This window comes from Saccostrea cucullata, unplaced genomic scaffold (genome assembly GCF_032062105.1).
Source record: "Saccostrea cucullata isolate Sc308-1 unplaced genomic scaffold, CSIRO_AGI_Scuc_v1 ctg635, whole genome shotgun sequence".
In the NCBI taxonomy this organism is placed as follows: domain Eukaryota; kingdom Metazoa; phylum Mollusca; class Bivalvia; order Ostreida; family Ostreidae; genus Saccostrea; species Saccostrea cuccullata.
In genome coordinates, this window is record NW_026926504.1 from 232,718 (window position 1) to 258,076 (window position 25,359).

Genomic DNA, 25,359 nt, shown 5'->3' on the forward strand with positions numbered 1-25,359 from the left:
GACGTTTTTATTAGGGGGCGCTTTGACTGGCTCCCCAAAGAATTCATGCATTTCACTATATAATCATTAGAGCCCCACCCTAAAACAAGAACCCCTGACCCTGGGGCCATAAAATTCATGATTTTGGTAGAGGCACTCTTGCTTATCATAACTATGTACTTACTTAGTTTATTTAATACCCAGGAGCAGAGAACAAGATTTTCAAAGAATTCATGTATTTTCACTATATAATCAATAGAGCCACGCCCTAACACCAGAACCCCTGTCCTTGGGGCCATAAAATTCACAATTTTGGTAGAGGCACTCTTGCTCATCATAACTATGTACTTAGTTGGTTTATTTAATACCCAGGTGCAGAGAAGAAGATTTTCAAAGAAATAATGCATTTTCACTACCTACTTATTTAGCCCCGCCCTAGCACTAGAACCCCTGACCCCAGGGCCATGAATTTCACAATTTTGGTAGAGGACTCATTGCTGATTACAATCATGCAAACAGTTTGACTGCTTGATGTCCAGGAGTAAAGAAGAAGATTTTTAAAGATTGCATTAATTTTAGTGGTTTTGGCCCCACCCCTCAGGCCCCAGGGGGGCAGGGATCATGAAATTCACAATTTTTGTTCCCCTTCACCCATAGATGCTTTGTGCCAAATTTGGTTTAAATTGGTTCAGTGGTTGCAGAGAAAAAGCTAAAAATGTTCAAATGTTAACGCACGACGAACGACGCACGACGCACAACGAACGACGACGGACGAAAACAGATAGCAATAGGTCACCTGAGTTTACTCAGGTGACCTAAAAAAAAGAAATGATATACTGTATACAGGTTTTTTTTCGACCCTTGTTATTTTCAGCCTTTTACACTTGCTTACAAACTCGCCTAGTCCCAGTTCTGTTTAAGAATTTATACTGTGTTCTTTAAATTTGCCCCGTTTTAAATTCACCCACTGGTGACAATGGTGAAAGGGGCGAAAATAAAACGGAGGCGAAAATTTCTCTTATACAGTACATGTAGTATCATTCCAATGTACTAAATATTGGCAATATTTCATATCTCTAACATGTCTATATTAAACACAAAAAGTACTTACTTCTTACAGTGTGTGATGGACAGTTAAGTTCTAACTCTATATAACTTTATATGATATTGATGCACGAGTCTTAATTCTTAACAAGATGAATACGAGGTACAGCTACCTTAGAGCAGGGCTTGCGCCACACGCCATAGTTGCATTGAAGTGAAAAATAGCGCATTAAATCAATCAATGGTGGCGCCAAGGTGCGTATTCAATATTTAGCAATGTTGCATCATAGTCCCATTAACCTTTTTTGCCTTCCCAATCACTGTTAGAGGTGAGTGAGCTGGATTAGAGGTGCTTCTTAAAAAGTGTGTGTATGTGTATACATGTGTGTGTTGTGGGGGGAGGGGGGACTGTAGAAATCTTTACCCTCTGGTTCTGTGTATACCCCAGTACATGTGTGTGTTGTGAGGGGGAGAGGGGGGCTGTAGAAATCTTAACTCTCTAGTTATGTTGTGAGGGGGAGGGGGCTGTAGAAATCTTAACTCTCTGGTTATGTGTATACATGTGTGTGTTGTGAGGGGGGAGGGGGCTGTAGAAATCTTTACCCTCTGGTTATGTGTATCCCATACATGTGTGTGTTGTGAGGGGGGAGGGGGCTGTAGAAATCTTTACCCTCTGGTTATGTGTATACATGTGTGTGTTGTGAGGGGGGAGGGGGCTGTAGAAATCTTTACCCTCTGGTACGTAGGGAGAACTCAGGGCCTGTTCACTGACAATCCATGCATATCCTTCTCCTGTTAAGTTAAGTGCTTTAGCATCCTGGAAAATCTGGTCAGCATCCTCCTGCCTGCAACAAAATACATCTACATTTACATACTGTGAAATCACTAATTTTCCTGGGGATTTTCGTAGTTTTTCGAGGCAAGGAGAGACCCTTGAATTTATGACCATCATGACATGTAAAATGTAAGTTACATTTAAATACTAAAACATTCTCCATGCACGAAATCAAGTCCCCACAAACCAAGATTTTTTCCTCAAAAATAAAAAATTTGACCCCATGAATATATGTGATTTTACAGTAATATGTATACATAAAACAATGAATAAAATAAAATAACATGCAGGTATGTCTTACATCAGATTCACTATATTTCATTCATTGAAACCTGTATCTATTATCAGCCACTTACATTGCTGACAGCAGAACAACTCGAGACTGTAAGCTGCTTAACTGACGTAGGTAGGATTTATAATCTTGATCACCAGATGGATACTTAATTACTTTCTCAATCTGTAAATGAACACAATGTTTAGTTAAAACCTATGTACAGATATAGATATGCTCTTGCTCTTTAATCTGGTCCTGCATAATAAAGCACACTTCAACAAACAAGAGGCCCATGGGCCACATCGCTCACCTAAGCATTGTGGATAGGAAAAAGTAGAAATTGGTTTAAATTCAAAAGTAGTGCCATGACCAATCATAGCTTTGCTATTCTTGAGAAATTTTTTTAAAATTTCCTATATATTTCTATGCAAAAAATTTGGTTGGCCATTTTGGCCCCGCCCTACCCCTGGGGGTCATGATTTGAACAAACTTGAATCTACACTACCTGAGGATGCTTCCATATAAATATGGTCAATTATGGCTTTGTTATTTTTTAGAAGAAGATTTTTAAAGAATTTTCCTATATCTTTGGTCGGCCATTGTGGCCTTGCCCTACCCCCCGGGGTCATGATTTGAACAAACTTGAATCTACACTACCTGAGGATGCCTCCATATAAGTTTCAGCTTTTTTGGCTTAGTGGTTCTTGAGAAGAAGATATTTAAAGAAATTTCCTATATCTTTCTATGTAAAACTTTAGTCGGCCATTGTGGCCCCGCCCTACCCCCGGGGGTCATGATTTGAACAAACTTGAATCTACACTACCTGAAGATGCTTCCATATAAGTTTCAGCTTTCCAGACACAGTGGTTCTTGAGAAGAAGATTTTTAAAGAATTTTCCTATATATTTCTATGTAAAACTTTGGTCGGCCATTGTGGCCCCGCCCTACCCCAAGGGGTCATGATTTGAACAAACTTGAATCTACACTACCTGAAGATGCTTCCATATAAGTTTCAGCTTTTCTGGCATAGTGGTTCTTGAGAAGAAGATTTTTAAAGAATTTTCCTATATCTTTCTATGTAAAACTTTAGTCGGCCATTGTGGCCCCGCCCTACCCCCGGGGGTCATGATTTGAACAAACTTGAATCTACACTACCTGAAGATGCTTCCATATAAGTTTCATCTTTTCTGGCACAGTGGTTCTTGAGAAGAAGATTTTTAAAGAATTTTCCTATATATTTCTATGTAAAACTTTGGTCGGCCATTGTGGCCCCGCCCTACCCCCGGGGGTCATGATTTGAACAAACTTGAATCTACACTACCTGAGGATGCTTCCATATAATTTTCAGCTTTCCTGGCACAGTGGTTCTTGAGAAGAAGATTTTTAAAACATGCCACCAAATTTTTATTAATTCCCAATTATCTCCCCTTGAATGAGGGCGTGGCCCTTCATTTGAACAAACTTGAATCCCCTTTACCCAAGGATGCTTTGTGGCAAGTTTGGTTGAACTTGGCCCAGCGGTTCTTGAGAAGAAGTCGAAAATGTGAAAAGTTTACAGACAGACAGACAGACGGACGGACAGACGGACTACAGACAAAATGTGATCAGAAAAGCTCACTTGAGCCTTCGGCTAGGATATCAGCCAAATTCATGTATCTATACATGAATCCTATTCCATCAACTATCTACTTACAGAAATTTCATCTGCCTTGGACTGGAATCGATTGAGAATCATGCGACCCTCTATGTCCATACTGTGAATGAATACCACCTGATTCCAGTCAAAGTATTGAAGCATCTTCAACCAAACATCAGCCTGATGGAAGTAGGGTGGTACTGTACGCAGGAAGGTCTTGTGAACAGTCTGGAATAAGAGTGATTTAATGAGATCATGACCAAGACAATACATGTACATGTATGTGACATTCAAGTTTCTGAACACACCAGTAAATGTACAATGCTCTATGAACACATTTGCTAAATGCACTCTTTTTGTTACTTTTTTTTTAACTCATCTAACATGTCTAAGCTAAAGACTTGAGTGTCAGTGCACTTTTTGGATTCAAGTTTGATCAACCTGTCAAAAAAATTTCTTTTTAAAATTCTTCTTCAGAATCACTAGAACAATATCAACCAAATGTAAAGAATATCATTGGTAAGTTGGTTGAAGAATTTTTGAATCTGCACTACCTGAACATGCTGAAGATACAAGCACATTATCTGTGACTATTCAAATTAAAGTCCTCTTGATATTGAGAAAAAAAATCAGTTTTTATTTACCATTTTTACAGGCTGAATTATTTCTCTTCCTGCACAAATGAACAATTTAACACTACTATAATTTAATCCTACAATTAGGAATTCATAAGAAACATAAAAATGTTCCTAGTTCTTACCATGTCTGAGAATGAACTGTCTCTTGCTGATATACCAATGACTGGGATAGAGTAGAAGCCACAGGTATAGGACACAGAGATAGGAGGATTGTTGTCCGAATTCTCTGGCTTGCTAACAATAACTGTGTGAACGCCCTTAGATATAACAGCACTACACAAGTTCAAAGCAGATCGAATTGGATTAGCATCCATTTTGATGTAAAGCGCCTGAAATTCTATATCAGCCGGTAAGTCTTGGTTAGCTTTCCTTAAAGCTTCTTCAAATGTTAGACCACTTTCATCTGTACTTACAATACCTGCCATTTTGAAGATGACCTTTCCTCCTGCGGACAGTATGAGACTTACATGTACAATAAGTACCAGAATCCTTATCTTGGCCATACTGAGCCTGAATGATCATCAACAGAGCAGAGGTCTTCTACAAAAAAAAAATAATAATAAATCCTGATATCCAGAAATATGCAGTTATCTCAGTTACATCTACAATAAATGAACTGATCTGAAAATAGTTTAAATAACATAAGAATTAATAATAAAAGGTAGTCAGGATACAATATGTAGTGCACAAACTTCTGGCTAAAAGTGCAATATGTGTTTTCCATCTTCTCTATAAAGACCTGAAAGGCGAGACACTGGCAGGACCTTATTCTTTTAAGAGAAACTTGGACAGGCTTTCCCCTACATCTACCTCTTTTCACAAGCCTTCATGTTTTGATTCTGGAAAACGTGTAAAAATGTAGGACCCGTGACGGCCTACACTTCAACTCATCTCATATAAAATATGTCTGATTATCATAACAGATGTGTTAAATTATATATTTCAAATAAAATTAATACACACAACTGTCACAAGAAAAACTGACATATACCGTCAAACACGAAGGATTATAATTGTGAAGAGAAGAGGAATTACGTAAAGTCTGTCCACTTCTCAAAATAGAATAACAGGATAGGTCAATAGATAGTTTTGGATAGGCCTGAATTTAGCAAGAGTTACTTACCATTGGCCAGAATACTGGAGGTTAATTAACACAGTGATTTTTCCTCTTGTCTAACCAAATTTAAGAGGATGTAGCAGAAATATTTGCTGGAAAATCTTTATTAAATAATTTTTTAAATAAAGGAGGCTTCCAAAAATTTGTATCATTGTTTGTGAGGTTTTCCTTTGATCTCAGCCATTCATTTTTTCTTGATACATAACAGTTTTCCGTGATATATCTGTGATAGATCACACCACTGACCAGTAGCAAGAAATGAAAAAAAATCGTATTTTATTGCAATTTCATGTGCTTACATCATGTTACATGTACATGACATTAAATGAAAATGTGCACAATATTTTTTTCAAATAAAATAAAAAAGATGACATTTAATGCAAGAAAACACAATTGTTTTTTTTACTGTTCAAAGAAAGCCACTCGGGGTTAAAAATGAAAAAGTGCAATTACATGTATTAAATACCGAGCCTGGCTTCAAAATGCAGGTATTTTAACTCTCGGCATTTTCCCTGGAAGTTGCAATTTCACTTTCAGATAAAACGGCACTGTCGCACACCGAACTCAAATTTTCATCCTGAATATTTTCACACTCACTTGTTTTAAGCGTGGTTGTTTCACATTTAATTTTTTTCACGTTTGGGGGATTCAAAACTTCGGAAACACGCTCCTGTAGTGCTGAATTTGATCTTTTGTATTTTCTTACTGCCGTCTCTGACCTGTGACCGGTCCAAGACATGATTTCCTGCTCGTCGATCCCTGCGTGATATAACTGAGTAGCACAGGTCCTCTTGCCCGAGTGGTTGGTAAAGTTTCCCTTCAGTCCTGCTTTACCTGTGATTTCCTTCATCAGGCCCTTTAGTTTGTTAACTCCCAGTTCTTGTTCGCCATATCGCACCCATACAGGACCTGGTCAGCTAAGGGACGGCGGTAAAAAGGTCCACCATTATTGAGAGCTTTGAGATAGGTACAATAGAAATCGGCAAGACACCATTCACCTGAAAAAAAAATAAGAAAACTTTAGTTTGAGGTGTACTACGTTTTCTGTAGCAAAGAATAAATGATCAAATGTCGAGAAGCAGTTTTTTTTCCAACTCTGTGTTTCAAAACGGAAATCAAAACTGGCACCTTGCGCATAATCGAACCCGGTAGCCTACATACTGTAGAAAATCAATATCTAAGGGGGATAACTCTTAAAACAAAACTTGTCGCTCTATTTCATTTTTCTTCTGTTCATTAATAATAGCGATTGCCGGACAAATAACTAAAAGCTTTGTAGATCTAGTACTAGAGTTGGGTATTGCGAGTGAAAACCATATTGCGATATATTGCAATATTTTACGTTGAATATTGCAATATATTGCGATATATTGTAGATTAATTATCATTAATAAATTTGTGCAGAAAGTTTAAAATGCTGTCAAGTTCAAAGACTATTTGAATTTATCTATAAATTTTAAAGGGGGAAGGGGATAAGACATTAATCGTGCACATAATTATAAAAACTTTTAATCAAATACCAGGTAAAATATTAAAACAAAATGTACTCATTTGATGTATTTATAAATTGAAAAAAAAGTATGCATAGTATATTCTCATAGTATATTCTTTATACCTTTTTTCTGGGGGGGAGGGGGTGTTTTATTGAAATAGCATAAAATGTAACTTAATGTTTAAAACAATACATACTATATGGAAATTTTATGTGGTCACAGAAGGAAATTAAAGCCAGAAAGAAATTGTGACATATTTTTGGGCGTTTGGTGTTTTAGTCTGACCCGACCTAATTTCACATTATGACATACGATCAGGAACTGCATTGGCCTATTTCTATTGTTTTAATATACATGCTCCTGGTATAGCATGAAGGTGTTTAAAATGGCATGAAACTTGTTAAAAAATAATAAAAAGCAACACTGTATCAAGTGAAAACATGGATGGCAATTTATTTGTAATATGTATCTTGAACTCTACATTCATCGTCGATCGTGTAGATTCCATGAGATTTTGAGAACCACAGTACACATAGTATACACCTGTAGAAATGTTTTATACATTTTCTTTCTTAATAATTTTATTTAAAAGTCCTTTTATTAAATATTAATTTTATTTTAAAGAAAGATATTTAAAATTGCGACAGTGAATGAAAAGCTCCCCCCCTCTCCCTCTCTTCTCTCTATCTGCCTCTGAAAGCTGACGAAGTATTTTTTTAACTAGATTGAAAAGGCTCGGTAAGTTACAATTATTAATTCAGCAGTTTCTACAAAACAGGAGGTTTTTATATATTTTTATAAATATCGTGAAATACCGGTATCTGATTTTCATATCGCGATATATTATCGTGGTGGATAATACCGCAATATACCGATATACCGGTAATATTGCACAGCCCTATCTAGTACAGTACAATTTTAAAATATACTAATAGAAACAACTTACCTTCTTGGCAGTAATGTTTTAAATCTTTATTGGTAAGCTGCAGATGTTTCAGCCCCCCTTTGTAAGTCTTAGATAATCTGCCCGTAAATGGAATAAATTTTCCTTGCTCGTCTTGCCCAATTTCAAACTGGGAGCACTCCAGATTTCTGTGTTTGTCAAAGGCCCTCAAACCGAATATCTTACAGTTATAGAAGAAAACTGTGTACTGTAGAGCTTGAGAAGAGTGTGACCCGAATACTCTATTAGTCCAGATTTTTTCTTCATCTTCCGGCAACAGTGGATCAGCTTGTTTCACTTTGGTGCCTACGCCTTTTGATAACAATTCCTTCATACGGGCGTCCAAAACTTTACGGAAAACGGCAAAACGGTGGTCATGTTCATCAAGAAAATTCATATTATGAACGTTTTCCTCTCGCAAATGATGCAGTAATCCACAAACAATGAAGTAGAGAGTATGCGGGGGATATTCACTGCCGTCCTGTTTACGTACCTCCAACACAAAGCGTTGTAACCAGTAATTCAGCATTTCTGCGTTCATTTCTTTTATGTAACTTGAAGGTACATTATCTCGAGATGCGCGCCATTTATTAAACATTTCAACACACCATTTCGTATTTCTCTGCGTATTAGGATTGTCTGAGAGTCAATCAGCTGCCGCAAATCATCATCTGACACAGCTTCAGCGAACCTTTGAATCTGTGATTCGTTAGGCCCAACACATTCAAAAGTTTCCATTTTCATGTCACCATCATTTTGATCTATTGAATTCTCCCACGAGAAAATGCCCAAGTCAAAATTTATAGTCTGAAAGTCCATAGGTGTAGAATCTTCTTCCTTGAGGTACACATCATTAAATTGTGAAATGTTTAGGTTTCCTAACTGGCCTACAGAATTTTCAATTTTGATTTCCGTTTCTACCGTATCTAAAAATTGGGATAACAAAAAATCGCAGCCGTCATCCATAGATGTCAATGTAGAAATATTCGAGTACCCCCCAAAAAAACAGCGCCCTATACTTGCGAATCACGTGCTCTTTTTTCATTGGTCATGAAATGGTATGATGAAATATTAATAGAGCAGTGCGTGGGAATATACGCCTGGGAATATAGGCCCGTCAAGATGAACATGCCCTATGAACGTGATATATTGATAGTATCATAGATCATGGTTATAACACAGTGCGTGAGAACAATGATACAAAACATATAGAGTACCTTTGAACACAATCATGCATCTGTATGCAGATATCAGACTTGGGGGACAAGCCCCCTCGTCTGATATATATCTTAAGATACACTCGTTAAAAGGTACTCTATATTTTAAAAACCGATGTACACAAAACGTTACATAGGATAGTTCACGCAGTGTGCGTTATCATAAAAATTGTTATCAAAAATGCAACTTTAGCACCTTACAAAAACACCGATAATGGCAAATCAAATACAATCAGTTATGCACATGAAAGGTGAGTGTGTTTTACCAACAGAATCAATCTGTAATTGTATCCTTCACCTACATTTTCATCGAAGCCAATTTTATCCTCAGGAGCATTGCTGTTATGCGATTGGCTAGTCATTTATGACGAATGGTATGTCGATTTACCCAAAATACCAATAGGGGACTAAAAATCAACAAAACGACTGAGAACCAAGAATTATTCATCTTTTCATTTTATACTTATGCTGAAACGAATATGTATCATATATTAACTGTGTGTCAATACTGGCTCAAAACATTTAGAAATGTATGGAGGGTTAGCGGCAATACTTCCTATCACAGGTATACTTTATAGAGATATACCTTATTGATAAAAACACCTGTGCCAATTTAAAATATTTATTAAATTTCATATTCAGAAGCTTCTAAGCTCCTTTCGAGCACAACCAAAACTTTGCCGTTTAGATGTGAGATAGCTATATTTTCCATCTCTCATCAGATCAATCAGGACATTATTCTAATCGGGACATTATACTATTCCAAGAAAAAAGTTCAATCATACTTTGATATATTCGTATTCTATATTTGATTCGTATGGAATGACAAGAAAAATTTACTAAAATCATTTAATCTGAGATTTTTTCGTTATATATGATTCTATGAACTTTTAAGATCTTTTTTATTTTTATTTTGTCAGGTTTGGTAATGAAAATGTGTACGATTACGCGTACGAGCTAATCTCGGAGAAAACCGAAAGGAAAACGTACTTTTGCTTTGTGTGCGGTAAGCTTGAAAACAACTAATGAACTATGAGATGTTTTGCCTCTGTTTGTAACTGAAAATCCATTTTCAGAAAAAAATTATCTTTGAAAATCCATCTTGAGATTTTTTAAAAAATAATTTTTGAAAAAAAGTATTTATCCCATCATATTGCTTTCAAAGTTTTTGACTTGTTAACAGATGTTATCTTTAACATTTTCTAAGACCTTTAGGCAGAGCGAAATATGAAATGAGTGACAAGGCATCACTAGATTTAGCTACGTATGGGTAGAATTACACCGATTGTTTATCCCTTCATATGGTAGCTTTATTTACCTACCTCAGGTAGCTTTATTTAGCTATTTCAAGGTAAGTTTTCAAATGTTGGCTTTTTATAAAAAAAAAAAAGAGACAGAAAGTCACAATTAAATGACTATTGATATTTATACTAAGGAGACTTTAAAAAACAATCCAAAGCAGAGAAAGTTTATACATTGCTGCGTTTGGACAATTTAGAGCAAAACGTAATTCCATTGTTTGGTTATCTGACCGTGCGGTGATGGTGTGGTGAGGCATGACTGAGTATGATTACTTCACATTGTGCTGAATAATTACCAACATATTATCGTGTTAACCGGAACTGGACTTCTTTGTCATTTCATTCAAGGAGTAACCGTTCTAACTGTCATACATAGCCCCAAAACTTTCAGAACTTTGATTGCAATTGTGCAGAAAAAGACATTTTTCCAAGAGGGATTTTTTCATGAGTTGTTTTCAGATGAGTTCAAAGTTGAAAATGATCACTGCATCAAAATGATATTTTCTGCACACCCTGAGAAAAATGCTTTTTAATAGAAATAGATCAGTTTGGTAGCTAAATAAAGCTACCTCAGGTAGGTAAGTAAAGCTATGTAGGTAAATCAAGCTACGTAGCTAAATCTAGTGATTGTACCAGTCCTGTTTAAGTTTAACCATAAACAGATTGGGACCACTCGCCCAAATGGGATATAACAATCCGTTTGGGATATTATATCCCAAATAGGATATAAATTTACAGTATATTAAAAAAAATTTCTTTGGCTAATATGATTTACGGTGTGACCATTGGGGCGAGCGCAGTTTTACTATCAAAAAAACTTAAAAAATTGGTTAGCCACACGAGACATCTCCACTAGCTGTGACGTCATACGACGTCATGGAGCTCGTCGGAGCTTACGGAGACAGCCGAGTGTCTGTTTGAAACTAAAGACCTAGTGCAATTTTGGTCAAAGTTATTTTTTGTTTCTTTGAAAGATTTCTACAAAGCTGAAAGCCTTTTATGCTTTATGTTATTATCTATTTATTAAGGCAAAGAGCATTGGGTAGTAAAGGAATTCTGGGAATGTTTCACAGAGAAATTTGCCTGATGTATGTACAGATTTCATACCCAATTTCATCTGTTCTTACATGTTAGTCTATTGAGCTGGCTGTGTGAACGTCGCTTCACGATGCTTGCTGCACTCGCTATAACTATCATAAATCTGCATCAAGACACTTGAAATGTTTTATGGTGTGACCGTTCGGGCAAATGCAGTTGTACCTTCAAAAATACACCTGAAACATTGATCCGCCACTTCAAACGTCAAGTTGCACGAGACATCTAGACTGTGACGTCACACAAGAGCTCTTCGGGATTTACGGAAACAACCGAGCATCTAGTAGAAACTATAGACCTTGTGCAATGTTTGTTGAAAGACATTGCAGAGTTATTTTTTGTTTCATTTCAAGACTTCTACAAACTGAAAGCCTTTTATGCTTAATGTTATTTTTTATTTATTTATTCAGGCAAAGGACATTGGGTAGTAAAAAAAATAATGGGAAGGTTTCACACAAAAATTTACCAGACATATGTACAGATTTCATTCCGAATATCCTTTGTTCTTACATGTTACACTCTATTGAGCTCGGTTCACGAGCGTCGCTTCGCAATGCTCGCTGCACGCACTATAAAGGAATAACTTTTGGTTGACAAGTTTTTCTTATACCCCATTAATACGACGAAAATTTACTTATGTGTGCAAATTTACATATAAGTAAATCTACACACGTCAGTAAAAGTTAATTTGCTATGCGTTCAGTCGAGATTTATGTGCTGTAAGTAAATCCTCACATTTTCATATCAACTAAGGAGATGGACAGATTCAGAATTGTGATTTTTTTTTTATAGAGAAAGGGTATTTCCTTACTGTAACTTTATGTATAAGACTAACTTAAGACTAACTTTTAAATCTTCCTCAAAGAAACTGGGGGGGGGGGGGGGGGGGGGTCCGTTCCAATGTTTTCTTGGTTCAACTTAATTAATGACTTTTAAGGAGAAAAAAATGGTATAAGAATTTACACATGAAGAAGGAAAAATTATTAAAATTATCAATATGAGCTGCGAGATTGACATGATTTCTTATATAATGCTATATATTCGATTGTACAGAAATATTTCTTCTGAAACAATGTTAAAATTTTATTTTAGTTTAATCATAAGGGTTTAAATTTTATACAAATTAATCACAATGACACATTTTAATAGCAAAATAATTTTCTCAAAAATACAGGACATATTTCTTTATTGTTGGAAAATGGAAAATGTTTTGGCTTCCGACCCAAAGATTGTAGAAGAGATTGTATAAAGAAAAAGGTGACTTGCCATCTACTAGTTGACGTCTTCGGCAGAAATAAAACCATTTAAAAATAATTCTGCTGTTGGGAAATCTACAGTACATCAAATGTGCGAGGCCATCATAAAATATCTGCTTGAATATTATATAATAATTATTTATTTTCCAGTAGAATGAAAAGGGTGAAAAAAATCTAACAGTGATCGATCTCAAAAATCTTTGAACAATACAAATATCTTAAAAGGAAATTAACACGAACCCCTGGACATTCATGATGAGATCAAGTGCCAAGGAGGTTACTTACAAATGCTTATTTTCACTAGTTTATTGAAATTCCTGTAACATTAAATTATATATGAGTAGCTTGCCTGAATTGAAAACAGAGAAAGGTAGAAGAAAGTCATCAAGAGCTAAACGGTAATGGGGCCTGAGCGATTGATGGAATGCATGTTCCTATCATAGCTCCAGAGCATTCCCAAGAAGAGAACTTGAATAGTAAGGACACTACTTAATCATCCTAGAGGGGACTTGTTTGCGACCACAGCTATATCTTTAGAGACATAAACATAGGTTTGCCAGAAAGGGTGCAAGATGCCCTCGTTTTTGCAAATTCGAAAATTTATCTCGGAGGGGATAATGGCTCCTTGTTTAAAAGTTTTGTTTCTAGCCACCAAGTCGCCCGCGTGGCACAGTGATTTGAGTGTCTGCTATAGAGTCGCGAAGTAAGGAGTTGATCCTTACGTCGCGGGTTCGAATCCCATAGTTGGACGTGGAGACCGGTCCTTCGGATGAGACCGTACATAAACCAAGGTCCCTTGTCGCAGTAGGTGCTGGAATGAAAAAGACCCCCCCCCCCACCTGCTCAATGGCCCTGAGTGCCGAGTATAGGACAATTTGCAGCTCTCCACGTGATGAGTGAAAAGAGAGGAATGTTAAATAATTCATATACAATCAATCAATCAATCTAGCCACCATGTTATGATATTTTACACGCCAATGCATACACAACTGAAACAACACTTAAAATGGAAATTTATAAAATAAACAAAACAAAATGCTTACATAAGTAAATTTGCTGCGTGTTCATATGACACAATTTACACACATGAACTAATAATTTGCTACAAAGTGTATGCAAAAGTTAATTTGCACCTAGTCCTGACCAGGTGTAAATTTACTCAACTGTGCAGAATTTGCATATTAGTATATCAGTTCATACGACAAAAATTGCACATGTGAGTAAATATACTCATGTGTAAAATATACTGAGGTATGCAAATCATGTCGTATGAATGGGGTATTTGATAAAATGTTCTATCGTTAGAATGATAAATGACCTACTGGGTTGAACAAGGGAATTCGTGCATTCACTAATCTATGTAGCATAGTAAACATTTGCGATAACTTGAACTCAGTGCATTTACTACAAATAATCCTGAGAATTCCGAAGGTAAATATGGTGTGTAATTTTGAAGCAAGAAAAAAAACCTTGAGAAAATTAGTTGAATTTTTGTCTTTCTTTTAGGTTTAAAGGTATAATCAACTTCAAAAACGTCTATTACAATTCATTTGGCAGTTATTATTATATAGAACGTTCTATCGTTCTACGAACTTGGTTTGATGATAGAATTCGTTCTGTGTATTTGTAATGTAGCTAAAAGAAACACAGGTGATAACTTGTACACAGTGCATTTACTAAGAACAATCCAGAGAGTTTGGAATGATAACATGGCAGGTAAAGAAGTAAAGCCACGAAGGTGCATAATCGGCCTATACTTTTCAGGAAAATTTAACTGAAGTAAACCAGAAAAATAATGGTATAAATATTATCTACTAGTATCGAACTTAAAAGGTTTACGTCACATTCTTTATTTGATGATGTCATATTTGTACAGTAAACGTCTAAACACGTGCACTTTGCTAATTTTTAGCAAAATTTAACGTTTTTTACATCTTTAATTCAAAATTTGACCCTGGCCACACCCTACAAACAAAATAAAAATTATGTACTTAGAAAGAGGATATAAAACTTAATATATGAGGCCTATTTTTATTTTGTTTGTCGGGTGTGGCCACATCGAAAACTTAACTTTCCCTTCCATGCGAAACAGCTGAAAACCGATCACCAATGCGGATTTTCGGGAATATCTCATTTTAATATCAAACATGATTATTTATTTGCTTTTTATTAGAAAAGGGTCAAAATGCAATTATCTGATTTAAAATATTTGATTTTGTGTTATAATGAGAAAAGAATATAGAAGACGAAAACCACATGCTAAACAAAATATTAGGTCTACAGTATGCAGTAGTGTCGACTTTTTTGTACCCCCAGTTCTGACATAGCTGATCTAAATTCAGTTCATCGATCATGATAAAATATTTAAAATATAATGTGTCCTTTGTGTGAATTTGTGTTTCCAACTCGATCCCGGTTCCAACAAAACCCTCCTCGTCGCCATGGTGACAATGTAAGGGAGGAAACTTGTGAAACCCATAGATCGAAAGCCTACACAGATCCGACGTGTCAATCAAAATTAAATTAGTTAAAATAATCAGTACCGTACCAATAGCGTACTAAAAATAAATCACTATCTCCACGTTGAAACGAATGATTTTGATATCTATAGTATACATGTAATATATATTTTTTTATTTAGATCCTAGACTTTAGGAACATATTACGCATGGCAATAGGAACAGGGGGTGGATGGGGGGTAATTTGTCGATGTATAGTATGCAACAGAAAACATGCTATTACAATTAACTCATGCCCCCTAAATAAAAATACCTGATACTGGTTCGTATATATACAGTACTAGTATTTTTTTTTTTTTTGCTAGTCAAGGGTTTTTGGTACTTGATAGTGCCCCATACTGGAAATTCATATACAGATGCCCCCCTCCCCTAGCTCAAACTAAAATTGCTTCCTACCCATGACCTAGAGTGGGGGGGGGGGGCATTAGATTTAAACGGTTCTTTACAAAAGTATCAACTAAACAAAGTCTGAAATAGCCTTAAATCCCCCCTTACGAGGATTCTGCATTTTTTCTGCAATGGCTACAACATTAATTCGCAGCATACTTACACCAAATAAAGCATTTTATTGTTTGAATAAATAAACACAATTATGAGAGCTAAACTCCCAGTACATTAGATCATGTGGAAAAAGCGAGCAACCATCAGGGGCTATGTATGTTTATTTTTTCTCTTTTAAAAGCAATGCTATTTTTACTTGAGATTTAAGATAAAAAACAATTTTAAATTAAATACATTAACATCTAATAAATGTATTTTTATTTCTTAAGAAAAGAATTGCAGTTTATCCTCTCATGAACAACATTAGGCACATCACTTATACAGATTTCTTGATCAGTGCCTGTTCCATCAATGAAACATGTACGTATCAATAATACAATAATTAATCCTTTTAATCTTACTTCTAGATGATTATCTATACAGATATAAATATAAACAATCATCTTTCTTCTGTTATTAGTAAAGAAATTGATAAGTGTTTACACGAGTTATATATTTTTTCTGCAACAGCTGCGACATTAATTCCTGTACTTACAGGCATTTTATTGTTTAAATCGTTAATAAATAATACATTGTATGATGATTTTAAAAAAGACAATATCTCTACCTTCTTTAGGAGAAGACACCTTGTGCTGCAATAGTAGCAGCAGGACGATTATTTTAAATAAATCAGGTGGGCAAAAAAGGGGGGGGGAAATGAATATTATTCAAAATCAAGAAAAATGGGAAGAAAACTAATCTTCAATTTATCTCGGATTTTTTTCGTATTGTTTACTGCAATAACATTGAATATTCCATAAATATTGTTAAAAATTTTCTTTTTCCCTTATTTTACATAAATCATTTATAAAATGAATTTCCTCTAAATGGACTGATGAGAAAAAGAAACTCAAACACGTACATACTTAAGGAGTCACTGTCTAGTTAGTGTAGTCTGCCAGGGCATCAACGATAGTGGGAAACATTGGGATAATTTGCATAAAGGGCGAAGCCCGATATGCATAAATTATCCCATGTTTCCCACTATCGTTGATGTCATTGGCATACTATACTAACTAGACAGTGATTCCTTATTCCCCATTTTCAAAAGGTGAGTTATTTCCCCTGAAAGGAACTCTTTTACTGTGTTTAATACGCATGCGCTATAAATAAAGTCACTTCCGCGGACGTTCTTGATGTAAACATGTTCATGGTGTAAATGTATCTGTCATACGGAAAAATGTTATTGTGTTGTTAAAAAGAAGAAATCTTAGCTGATTCGAATTTTTTTTAAAATTGCCCACACATAGTCTCCTTCTGGATTTGTATTAATCTTTACAGTAGTATAATAAGGCGCTGTGTGAGCCCCCCCCCCCCCCCCCCCCCTTACAAAAAATCCCGAAACAAATTACTGAAAAAATGCTTATACATATTCGAATAGGCTTATTTAAAAAAAAAAAAAAAAAAAAAGATAAGTTTTGGTAGTGGATGTTCTGCAGACGGATCGTCATTATTTATACAAAATATGCAGAACAAATATAAGAATTTCAAGTTTAGTTATACAGTTTTTACGAATTAATCTAGCCTGCTGCAGCCATATTTTCTTCTCTGCGTCTCTAGGAAGTTTTTGGACACTGATGACGTGTCCATCTACAGTTTTACCTCTGAAATTGCTGCATAAACAGCAGTAGTTCGTCTTCCACGACCGATATCAAGAAACTGCGTTTTTTGCTCGATTGTATGTCATAGCATAGAACTTTTACTTAGAAGAACACATTTGGTGACCTATTTCATTTGAATTAACCGTGTTTCCAGAATTTGTTATTTGTAAAATAATATTGATTAACTGTATACAGAATTAAAACTTTGAATGGAATTCTAAATGAATAATTTAATCTCATGTGCTCATATAACGAAGAAAGACTAATTAAAATAGCATCGATCTGAATTCGTGTTACATATGTCGTATAAAATCTGAGCTGCATATCAAAGTTTTAGTGTAGGATCTAAGCATATGTACATGTATATTCCCGAGTAAAATACACATTTTGTTTTAGATGAGAGTACAATAATTTCCTAGCGTATTTCACGTAAATACGGAAAACATTCTTTTCCTCAAGTGTTATCTATGTTTTATAAATTCTTTCAGTGTAAGTATTTATTTTTATAAGTTATTCTTTTTTGCAAAGTGTGTTAAAAACAATATCAGAGAAAGAGAATCATGAAACCCCGTGTAACTGATATACATGTAATTATATTGAATTCACAATTAATATTTCTTATAATTTTCCATTTCCACTTTTGGTTCATATTCAACTGTTCAACCCATTTTCATATTCGTTCTTTGTACACGCTGTACGCACGCAACCCTCGTGCATCACCTCAGTGTCAATTAAATTCGCATGAAAGTTGATTTGAAACATTCTTATGGTCAGTATGTAACACACTCAACTAACATCCAGCGAAATTCATCTTCCCCGTTTCACCAAAACGCTTATTAAAAACTTACATGTATTTTTAAATTATCCTTTTTAAGACATAAATAAGATGTATCCCGTAGATTATACATGTAAGATTTTAAGAGAAAATTACAATAACTTAACATAGAATTGCAAATTTCTGATGAAGTTGTTTTCCAGCTAACAGGCACGTAGTTGCTGGCACCCCCCCCCCCCCCCCCACACACACACAGTTTATACTACGATAAAGTTATATAAGGGAAATGTAGTATTGTATACCAAGGAATTGGTACTGAAATAAGTAGCTTTTTTGACTTTAGGGCAAGGTTTTTCTTTGCTTGTCAACTTTTCCAGGTAAGAAAAAAATATCCCCCCCACTTTTAAAGACGATGCTACGTGCCTATCTAATTCGTAAAGCTTTCTAGAAAGGGGTTGGGGGTAACAGACCTTTTATAAAATCGCTTATTATCTAAAAATAATTTGCAAACCGTTACCTTCTTTTAAAATTTTTAAATGCATCGTGTAAGTTGATCACTATTTTGTTGGATTATCGTAATGCGTAGTCCGCGGAAGTTATGCTAGTGTAGAAGAGTTCCGATTTCGAGGGGAGATAACTCACTTTTGAAAATGGGGAATATTTCCATTTCATTGTGAAATAAAATTGTAGTTTTAGACTTTAAAAATGTAGACTTAAAGATTTAAATTATACGAGGACTTCCATGCCAATTTCAATAGTCCTCGCCCACTGACGTCAAACACAAAGGCAGCCGCACGAGATTTACATGCATATTTGGCCTCCTTAGCGTCAGACACAGGGACAGATGCGCACGAGATTTGCATGCGTATTAGGCCTCCTCAGCTCCTGACCTTTCGACCTGCATAATTTACATTCCGGTATAATTATCAATAAACTCCCCTAACTTTCAAAGAGTTATCATAGAGAAAAAAAATTAGAAATGGAAATATTTAATTATCAAAAGTGAACATATTCTGAATTTTGTTCGTTATATTTTCAAATTAGCAATTAAAGAAAAAATCATACATGTCAAAATTTTATCACATCCCAACCCTCGACCAATATAAAACTGGTCTTCGCGCTTACAGTGTATTTGATGGAGTTTGAGAGGCGTGATATAGATTTGGTCACGTGTAAAAATTCATGGATGTTTTAAGAATTTCATATCAGAAACTATATGTATATTCGATGTCTTTTATGTTAAAATAATACAATCCGCATTCTTGTCTATGACTTTAAAAGTGAAATTCTGTAATAAGCCATTCAACAATTTAAGTAGTAAAATTTTTTCCTGACAATCAGTTATCTTACATTCATTACATATACCCCTCTTTGAGTTCAAAGTCGGTTAATGCGCACTCAAATAAAGATATTCAAAAAAAAAAAAAAAATTGGGAAAGAAAATTTTTTAAGCTGATTGTAGTAATAAGTTATCAGTTCCCTCAGTTGTTCTTAATTATGTGCGTCTTACATGGGTGCAGTGGTTTACTAATATTCACTGATGCACGTACACTGAATTCCCCTTGGTTTTTCGGTAAATAGCCAACGGACAAATCTTGCTCAAATATGGACCTTTTCAAGCTTTGAGTTACATTGTACATGTATACTTTCATTTTAATAAAATAGAAAAATAATTCATAAATTAGTTTATTAAGTAGCCAATCATTTACTTAAAGTGTACAGGCTCAACCCACTTCATTTACATACCGTTCGCCAAAGCGTACTGTTCAGATAGCGAACAGAATGAAATGAATTGTGCATAAAATGAAGCATACTGTCTACAAAGAAAACCGTTTTGTACTATGCAAGTTCTGTAGTAGCATGTTTCTGTATCATGTAGAATTTTACGAGTGCCTGTATAGTTGAATTCTTAAATTGTTCAGCTAAATAAGCAATCTTTTCAACGGTCTATATTAAAAGTACCTTTCAATACTTTTATTATATATGTTTTCACCTATGTTTTGTCTACCGGGATCCCAAGACGTCCGAGTAGGATTATTTCATGCCATTTATATTGAATATAATTCCCCTTATATTTTTTGTCTCCTGTAATCATTTGAAATAAAAATGTAAAGGTAAAGGCTTCACTCCTATATCTACAGTTCTCCATTACAACCACAACTTCTCTGGCCTTTCCGGCAAGCTCGGAAAACAACCTTGCCGGAAAGGTCTGAAGAGATGCCTGAGTCTGTAAACTACGATCGTGGTACATATTGCTTTCACAAAAAAAATGATATAAAATTGTATTTTTTTAATTTAAAATCTTCTTTTGGGGGATTACTTTCCATAAATGTAAATTTGTTACCTCCTATAATCAATCTTAATGCCATGACGTCAGAGTGTTCAACGTCAACGTCATGGCGTCTTAGCATTTCATTCGGAAAACAATGCTTATTTTAAACATCTGTAAAAAGAAAACCAGAAGAGATATTGTTAAAAAATAAACTGTTTTAAAACCTACACACACTAGACTATCATTTGATAGAAAATTATCAACTTTGAAGATGGTGCAGATTTTTATGCTTCGTAGCTCTTGTTCTTTGAAGTGAGAAAAACCATTGAGAAAATTAGTTGAATTTTTGTCTTCCTATGAATTATTTTTTTGGATAAAAGGTTAAAAAATCTCAAAAATGTTTGTTTTGAATAATTTGATAGTTATTTCCCCACAAACCCTTGGGATTCTTCAACATCATTTCGGGGCGGATCCGCTCCAATTTTCTACATTGCAAGTATATGGGATATATTCTAACTGTAGTGAGGGCTTGTCCCGAGACACGGTTAGATTATTCTAACTAGTAGGTAGGTAGATTGGTTTTTTTTTTGTTTCTTTTTGCTTGTACAGTATTGATCAAATTGATAACCATCATAAAAAAATCAAACTCAATACACACTGGATTACTAGACAGACAGATTTAATATATGTTGCTATAAAAAAAATTAGTCAAAAAGCAACCAAGAGAAATGATATACTGGTACCGTAGCTTTATAATGAAACATTCTCTTAATGTCTATTGAAACAAGAAATTAAATGAAAATTAAAAGTGTTGAAAAAAAATGATTGGGAAGGGGCCACAAGTTAAGTAGCTAAAGATAGTAGGTCTTAATTTTTTGATTTACAGTGTATTAGTTTATTGCAATATTATTGCAACATTTAAAAAGGATGAAAAACTAGAGCAAAGCTTGTTGCAAAGCAACGAGTAGGTCTTCCGTCCTGTTTGACCGGAAGTCGCTCTCATTTTTAACAAAAATGAGAAATAACGCCCAAAAATGCTTTGAATCCTCTAAAGCTATGTTTATTAATGCAAAAATAAGCCATTTTTTGCTACTTCCGGTTTGACCGGAAGTGACGACTACGCACGAAAAATTAATTTTTAAGCTCCCAGAGACATATGTTGCCCAAAAACTTGTCAAAAACGGCAGAAATACGCGTTTTCCGACTACTTCCGGTTTGGCAGGAAGTGAGGACGTTGGACGATTTAGCTTGACATTTTCAACAATTTTGCTTCTTTGATGTATAACAAAATCTCAATGCTTTTAAAGATATCTGGAAAAAACTTTTGGCCCCTCAAGATCCCTTAATTTAGGGGTCAGCCCTTTTTCCGACATATCATTTGAAAGATCTTCTAATTCTTCACAAATTATGCTCTATATATTTTAACAAAATATTTTTAGTTTAGAAGATAAGAAGCAAAATATGAGTAATTTTTGGTTCTTTTAAGCGTTCTAATTTTTTACCCCTATATAGCGCCATTTTGAATAGAGAAATCGAAAAACAAAAACCGATGTGCACAACTTCAATCCTTCTGTTATCTAAAATCAGTAGAATTTCTGCTCCAGCTTTAGCCGTCTCTGAGCCTTTGTCTGGAAACGAAAGCCTATAAATTTTCGTTAAAAGGGAAATAACTCAAAACCGGAAGTGACTTTTTGAAATTTTAGTTGGCATTCTGATAGAGTTTATAAATGTCTATAACCTCTGAAAATTTGAGCGAAATCCGTTGAGAAATGAGCGAGTTACGAGGTCTCAAAGTTGGCGTCTAGGAAAAAAAAAAGAATAATAAGAATAATCTTAACCATCAGAATCAGTAGAAGGTCTTCCGTTGGAAACGGAAGACCTTAATTTGGGAGAGGTGTTAAATAAAGATTATATATTTGTCTGTGAAACAAAATAACTGAATTACAGTTTTATGTGGATAAGGCAGAGTATGACTCCAATGTGAGAGGAAAGTTTACTTAGATAATAAAATGCTTTCTTTGGTTGTTAGTATTGGAATTAATGTCACTGGAGAAAAATACATATTAACCTCTGTAAGCACATTAAGTATTTTTTCTACAATAGCTGCGATGTTAATTTCTTACTAACAAAAGATAGACATTTTATTGTTAATGTTTAAATCTGTATGGAAAAAAATTTGTAATAAAATTAAATAAATTAAAAATTGTATTATAGATGAGTACAGGTGACTCTCGATGGCTCGAACTCCGATCTCTCGAAGTTCTCTATCTCTCGAAGTGAACCTCCGGTCCCGTTTTTTTTCCTCTATATAATTAAGCAAATTTACTCCTGATCTCTCGAACTTCTCTCTCTCGAAGTTCTCTATCTCTCGAACCAAAATCTGGGTCCCATTACACATATTTCATTGAATTTTACTCTCTATCTCTCGAAGTTTTGATTGCGCGCGTTTATACACGCCAATCAAGCGTAAAATTGATGCAGTCTGGACTTACCTGGAAACAATGAAATCCATGGGCTGGCATGGAGGTGTTAATTGGGTGTTTACATAGATGACACTACACCTGTGGGTTGTCCGTGTTTTTATATAATTAGTTGGTTATTAATTACAGAGTAGATTATAAACAACTTATTTCGAATTGAAACTGAGACGATAATTTTTAGAAATTTAAATTATAGATGTTCGTTTCAGTAAGTTCCGATAGACTATGAACTTTTATTATGATTAAATAGAGTCTAAATAATTCCAGCATGGCAAATATTGCACAAGAATATTCCTTTCTCAAGGACTGAATACCGATTAAGAAAAATCTGTTGAACATTGGTGAAGGTCCCGATCAAGCCGCGGAATAGCCAAACCGACACTTGCTATTCGGGTTTCACGTAATCATGAAATAACAATAAATAAATACTAAAACTTTAGAAATTAGTTTTATTTATTCGAAATGCAATCATTGTTGTTTATATCACGTAAACTACCTGTCAAATACGATTGAAAGCGTGCAATGACTTTATTTACATATACTTCCGGTATCTATAAAAGTAGAACTTCGGTGATTGGAACTGAAAATTCCGGATTTTCTTTACTTCCTATCTCTCGAACCCCTCGATCTCTCGAACTTTTCTTGCGGTCCCTTGAACTTCGAGAGATCGAGAGTCACCTGTATGTTATTATTTGAATAATTCATGGAATGGCCATTGTTCAAGAAATCTATTCACTTGCTTGCTTAGAGTCATTTATGCTCTGATTAATGGCAATCATGGTCTTCTTTAGAAATAAACTAAATAATATTTATTGGATATAAATATAAAGGCATATAACATGTATCTAGAAATAAATTTTCTTCATAAGAATAGAAGTTAGCCATTATTAGTAAAATTGATATGGAAATGTCCTCAGGTATTGATTCAAGTTAGTTCCATTTATGACCCCCTGGATATAGGGTGAGGCCCAAAGGACAGTCAGAGTTTAACGTTTAGATGTAGGGTAAACTGATCGTGAGTCGGACGCGATCATGAGTCGGACACCAACTTTGATCAACATTTACTTTCGCATCCTTTGCTTTATGAATAAACTATCAACAGATATCGTTTTTGTTGTCTTTTGGTTATTAGAGTTATCGCGCTTTACACACAGTGTCATCCGGGTCTTTCTGCTGCAGCGTCAAGAAGTGGCAACTTCAAACACGGTAAAATGAGGCACCCATTAAGGGATTTTAATCCTTTTTGATATCTTTTTATTCATTTCATTTCTGTATTTTAAGACTATTTTTTCTTAAAATTTCTACATATAATATTTGTAACAGATGTTTATTTCATAAAAAAAAATATATATTAATTTATATTTTCGGAGATAGGATCGTGTCTTATGAAATAATCAAGATGGCTAAATTGATATTAAGTCGGACAGCTATATTTTATCAATTGATATTGAGTCGGACAGCTTGTCAAGATCATTAATTAAAATATGCAATGGTTGCTTGAAAACAATCACTATTGAAATTTGAAACTACTGGGGCAATTGAAAAAAACTAAATCTAATGAGAAAAAGAATATGTTGTATTGCTTTCATCATGTTATTAATAAATGAATACATATTTATATATCTAGACCTACCTTTTAAAAAATACCCACAAGGTTCAAAATTTGGAAAGTGTGTATTCTTCAATCTAGTCATAAAAATCGGCATATATTTCAAAGACATTTAAATAATTATTTGAATCGATAAGTATATTTCTAAAAAAAAAATTTAAAAATAAATGATTAATTTACGCGTTCACGTATATTTTTATATTGTCATTTCAGTCAAAGTCAAATATGAAGAAAGTCGCCGTTTTTGGTGTGTATGCGGTGGGCATGCACCACTGGGGAGGGACAGAATTAAGGGTTGGTAACATATACTTCGCCAGAAATGAACCTTTAAACCCCAAAGATAATCATGCTGTGGCGGTGTATGCAGATACAGATTGCTCCGATAAACGAGCCTACTTCTGCCGGAAAGATGCGCTCCATTTGTGTAAACTCTTTGAGGAAAATCTTATCCACGAAAAATTTTACGTAAAACCGAAGGGAATTCCTGAAAAATTTAATAAAAAGTGTGGTCCTCTCCAGAGGTGTAACGTAGGGTTTTTCACTAAAGATGAACAAATCAATCGTGTTAAAGAAGTTTTGGACAAATATGAATTAAAAGTGTGGTGATTTGCAATGTGTCCAAACTCAATTATATCGATGCAGACTCGTTTATAATTATATTATGGGAATGAATTAATAAATGTTGAATTGGACCATGTTGTTATATATTTTTTCTTGATAAATGACAGTTCTTTT

The 25,359-nt window shown here is 34.7% G+C and overlaps 3 protein-coding genes across 4 annotated transcripts in view; 1 reads left to right on the forward strand and 2 right to left on the reverse strand.

The window, feature by feature from the left end:
* Positions 1-9,656, reverse strand: part of LOC134271872 (glutamate [NMDA] receptor subunit 1-like) — a 59,861-nt gene extending 50,205 nt beyond the window's left edge. The window contains exons 1-5 of one of the 2 annotated variants that reach the window (XM_062754085.1): positions 9,479-9,656; positions 4,529-4,946; positions 3,826-3,996; positions 2,215-2,315; positions 1,756-1,868 (exon numbers count right to left, since the gene is read on the reverse strand). In XM_062754085.1, the coding sequence (XP_062610069.1) occupies positions 1,756-1,868; positions 2,215-2,315; positions 3,826-3,996; positions 4,529-4,909 (766 nt within the window). In that variant the 5' untranslated portion in view covers positions 4,910-4,946; positions 9,479-9,656. Of the gene's footprint in view, positions 1-1,755; positions 1,869-2,214; positions 2,316-3,825; positions 3,997-4,528; positions 4,947-9,478 lie in introns of those variants that run through there. The other variant, XM_062754086.1, reaches the window with a different exon arrangement.
* LOC134271869 (zinc finger MYM-type protein 2-like) lies at positions 6,382-8,507 on the reverse strand. Its single transcript, XM_062754081.1, has 2 exons — positions 7,963-8,507; positions 6,382-6,521 (listed from the first exon to the last, which is right to left on the reverse strand). Exons 1-2 carry the CDS (start codon positions 8,498-8,500, stop codon positions 6,382-6,384), a joined length of 678 nt encoding a protein of 225 aa, XP_062610065.1. The 5' UTR covers positions 8,501-8,507.
* A 606-nt stretch (positions 9,657-10,262) lies between the features above and the next one.
* The window catches only part of LOC134271866 (17S U2 SnRNP complex component HTATSF1-like), a gene marked incomplete at its 3' end in the record, with an annotated part of 34,274 nt that continues 19,177 nt past the window's right edge, over positions 10,263-25,359 (forward strand). Inside the window, exon 1 of the mRNA XM_062754079.1 lies at positions 10,263-10,273. Coding sequence (XP_062610063.1) covers positions 10,272-10,273 — 2 coding nt within the window. The remainder of the gene's footprint in view (positions 10,274-25,359) is intronic.

Bases quoted from the DNA above. Each gene is read 5' to 3' on its own strand.
- LOC134271869 (XM_062754081.1), bottom strand. From the start codon at position 8,500: ATGAACGCAGAAATGCTGAATTACTGGTTACAACGCTTTGTGTTGGAG. The intron at 6,522-7,962 runs GTAAGTTGTTTC...TTTTTTTTTCAG, and splicing joins AAAACATTACTGCCAAGAAG to GTGAATGGTGTCTTGCCGAT.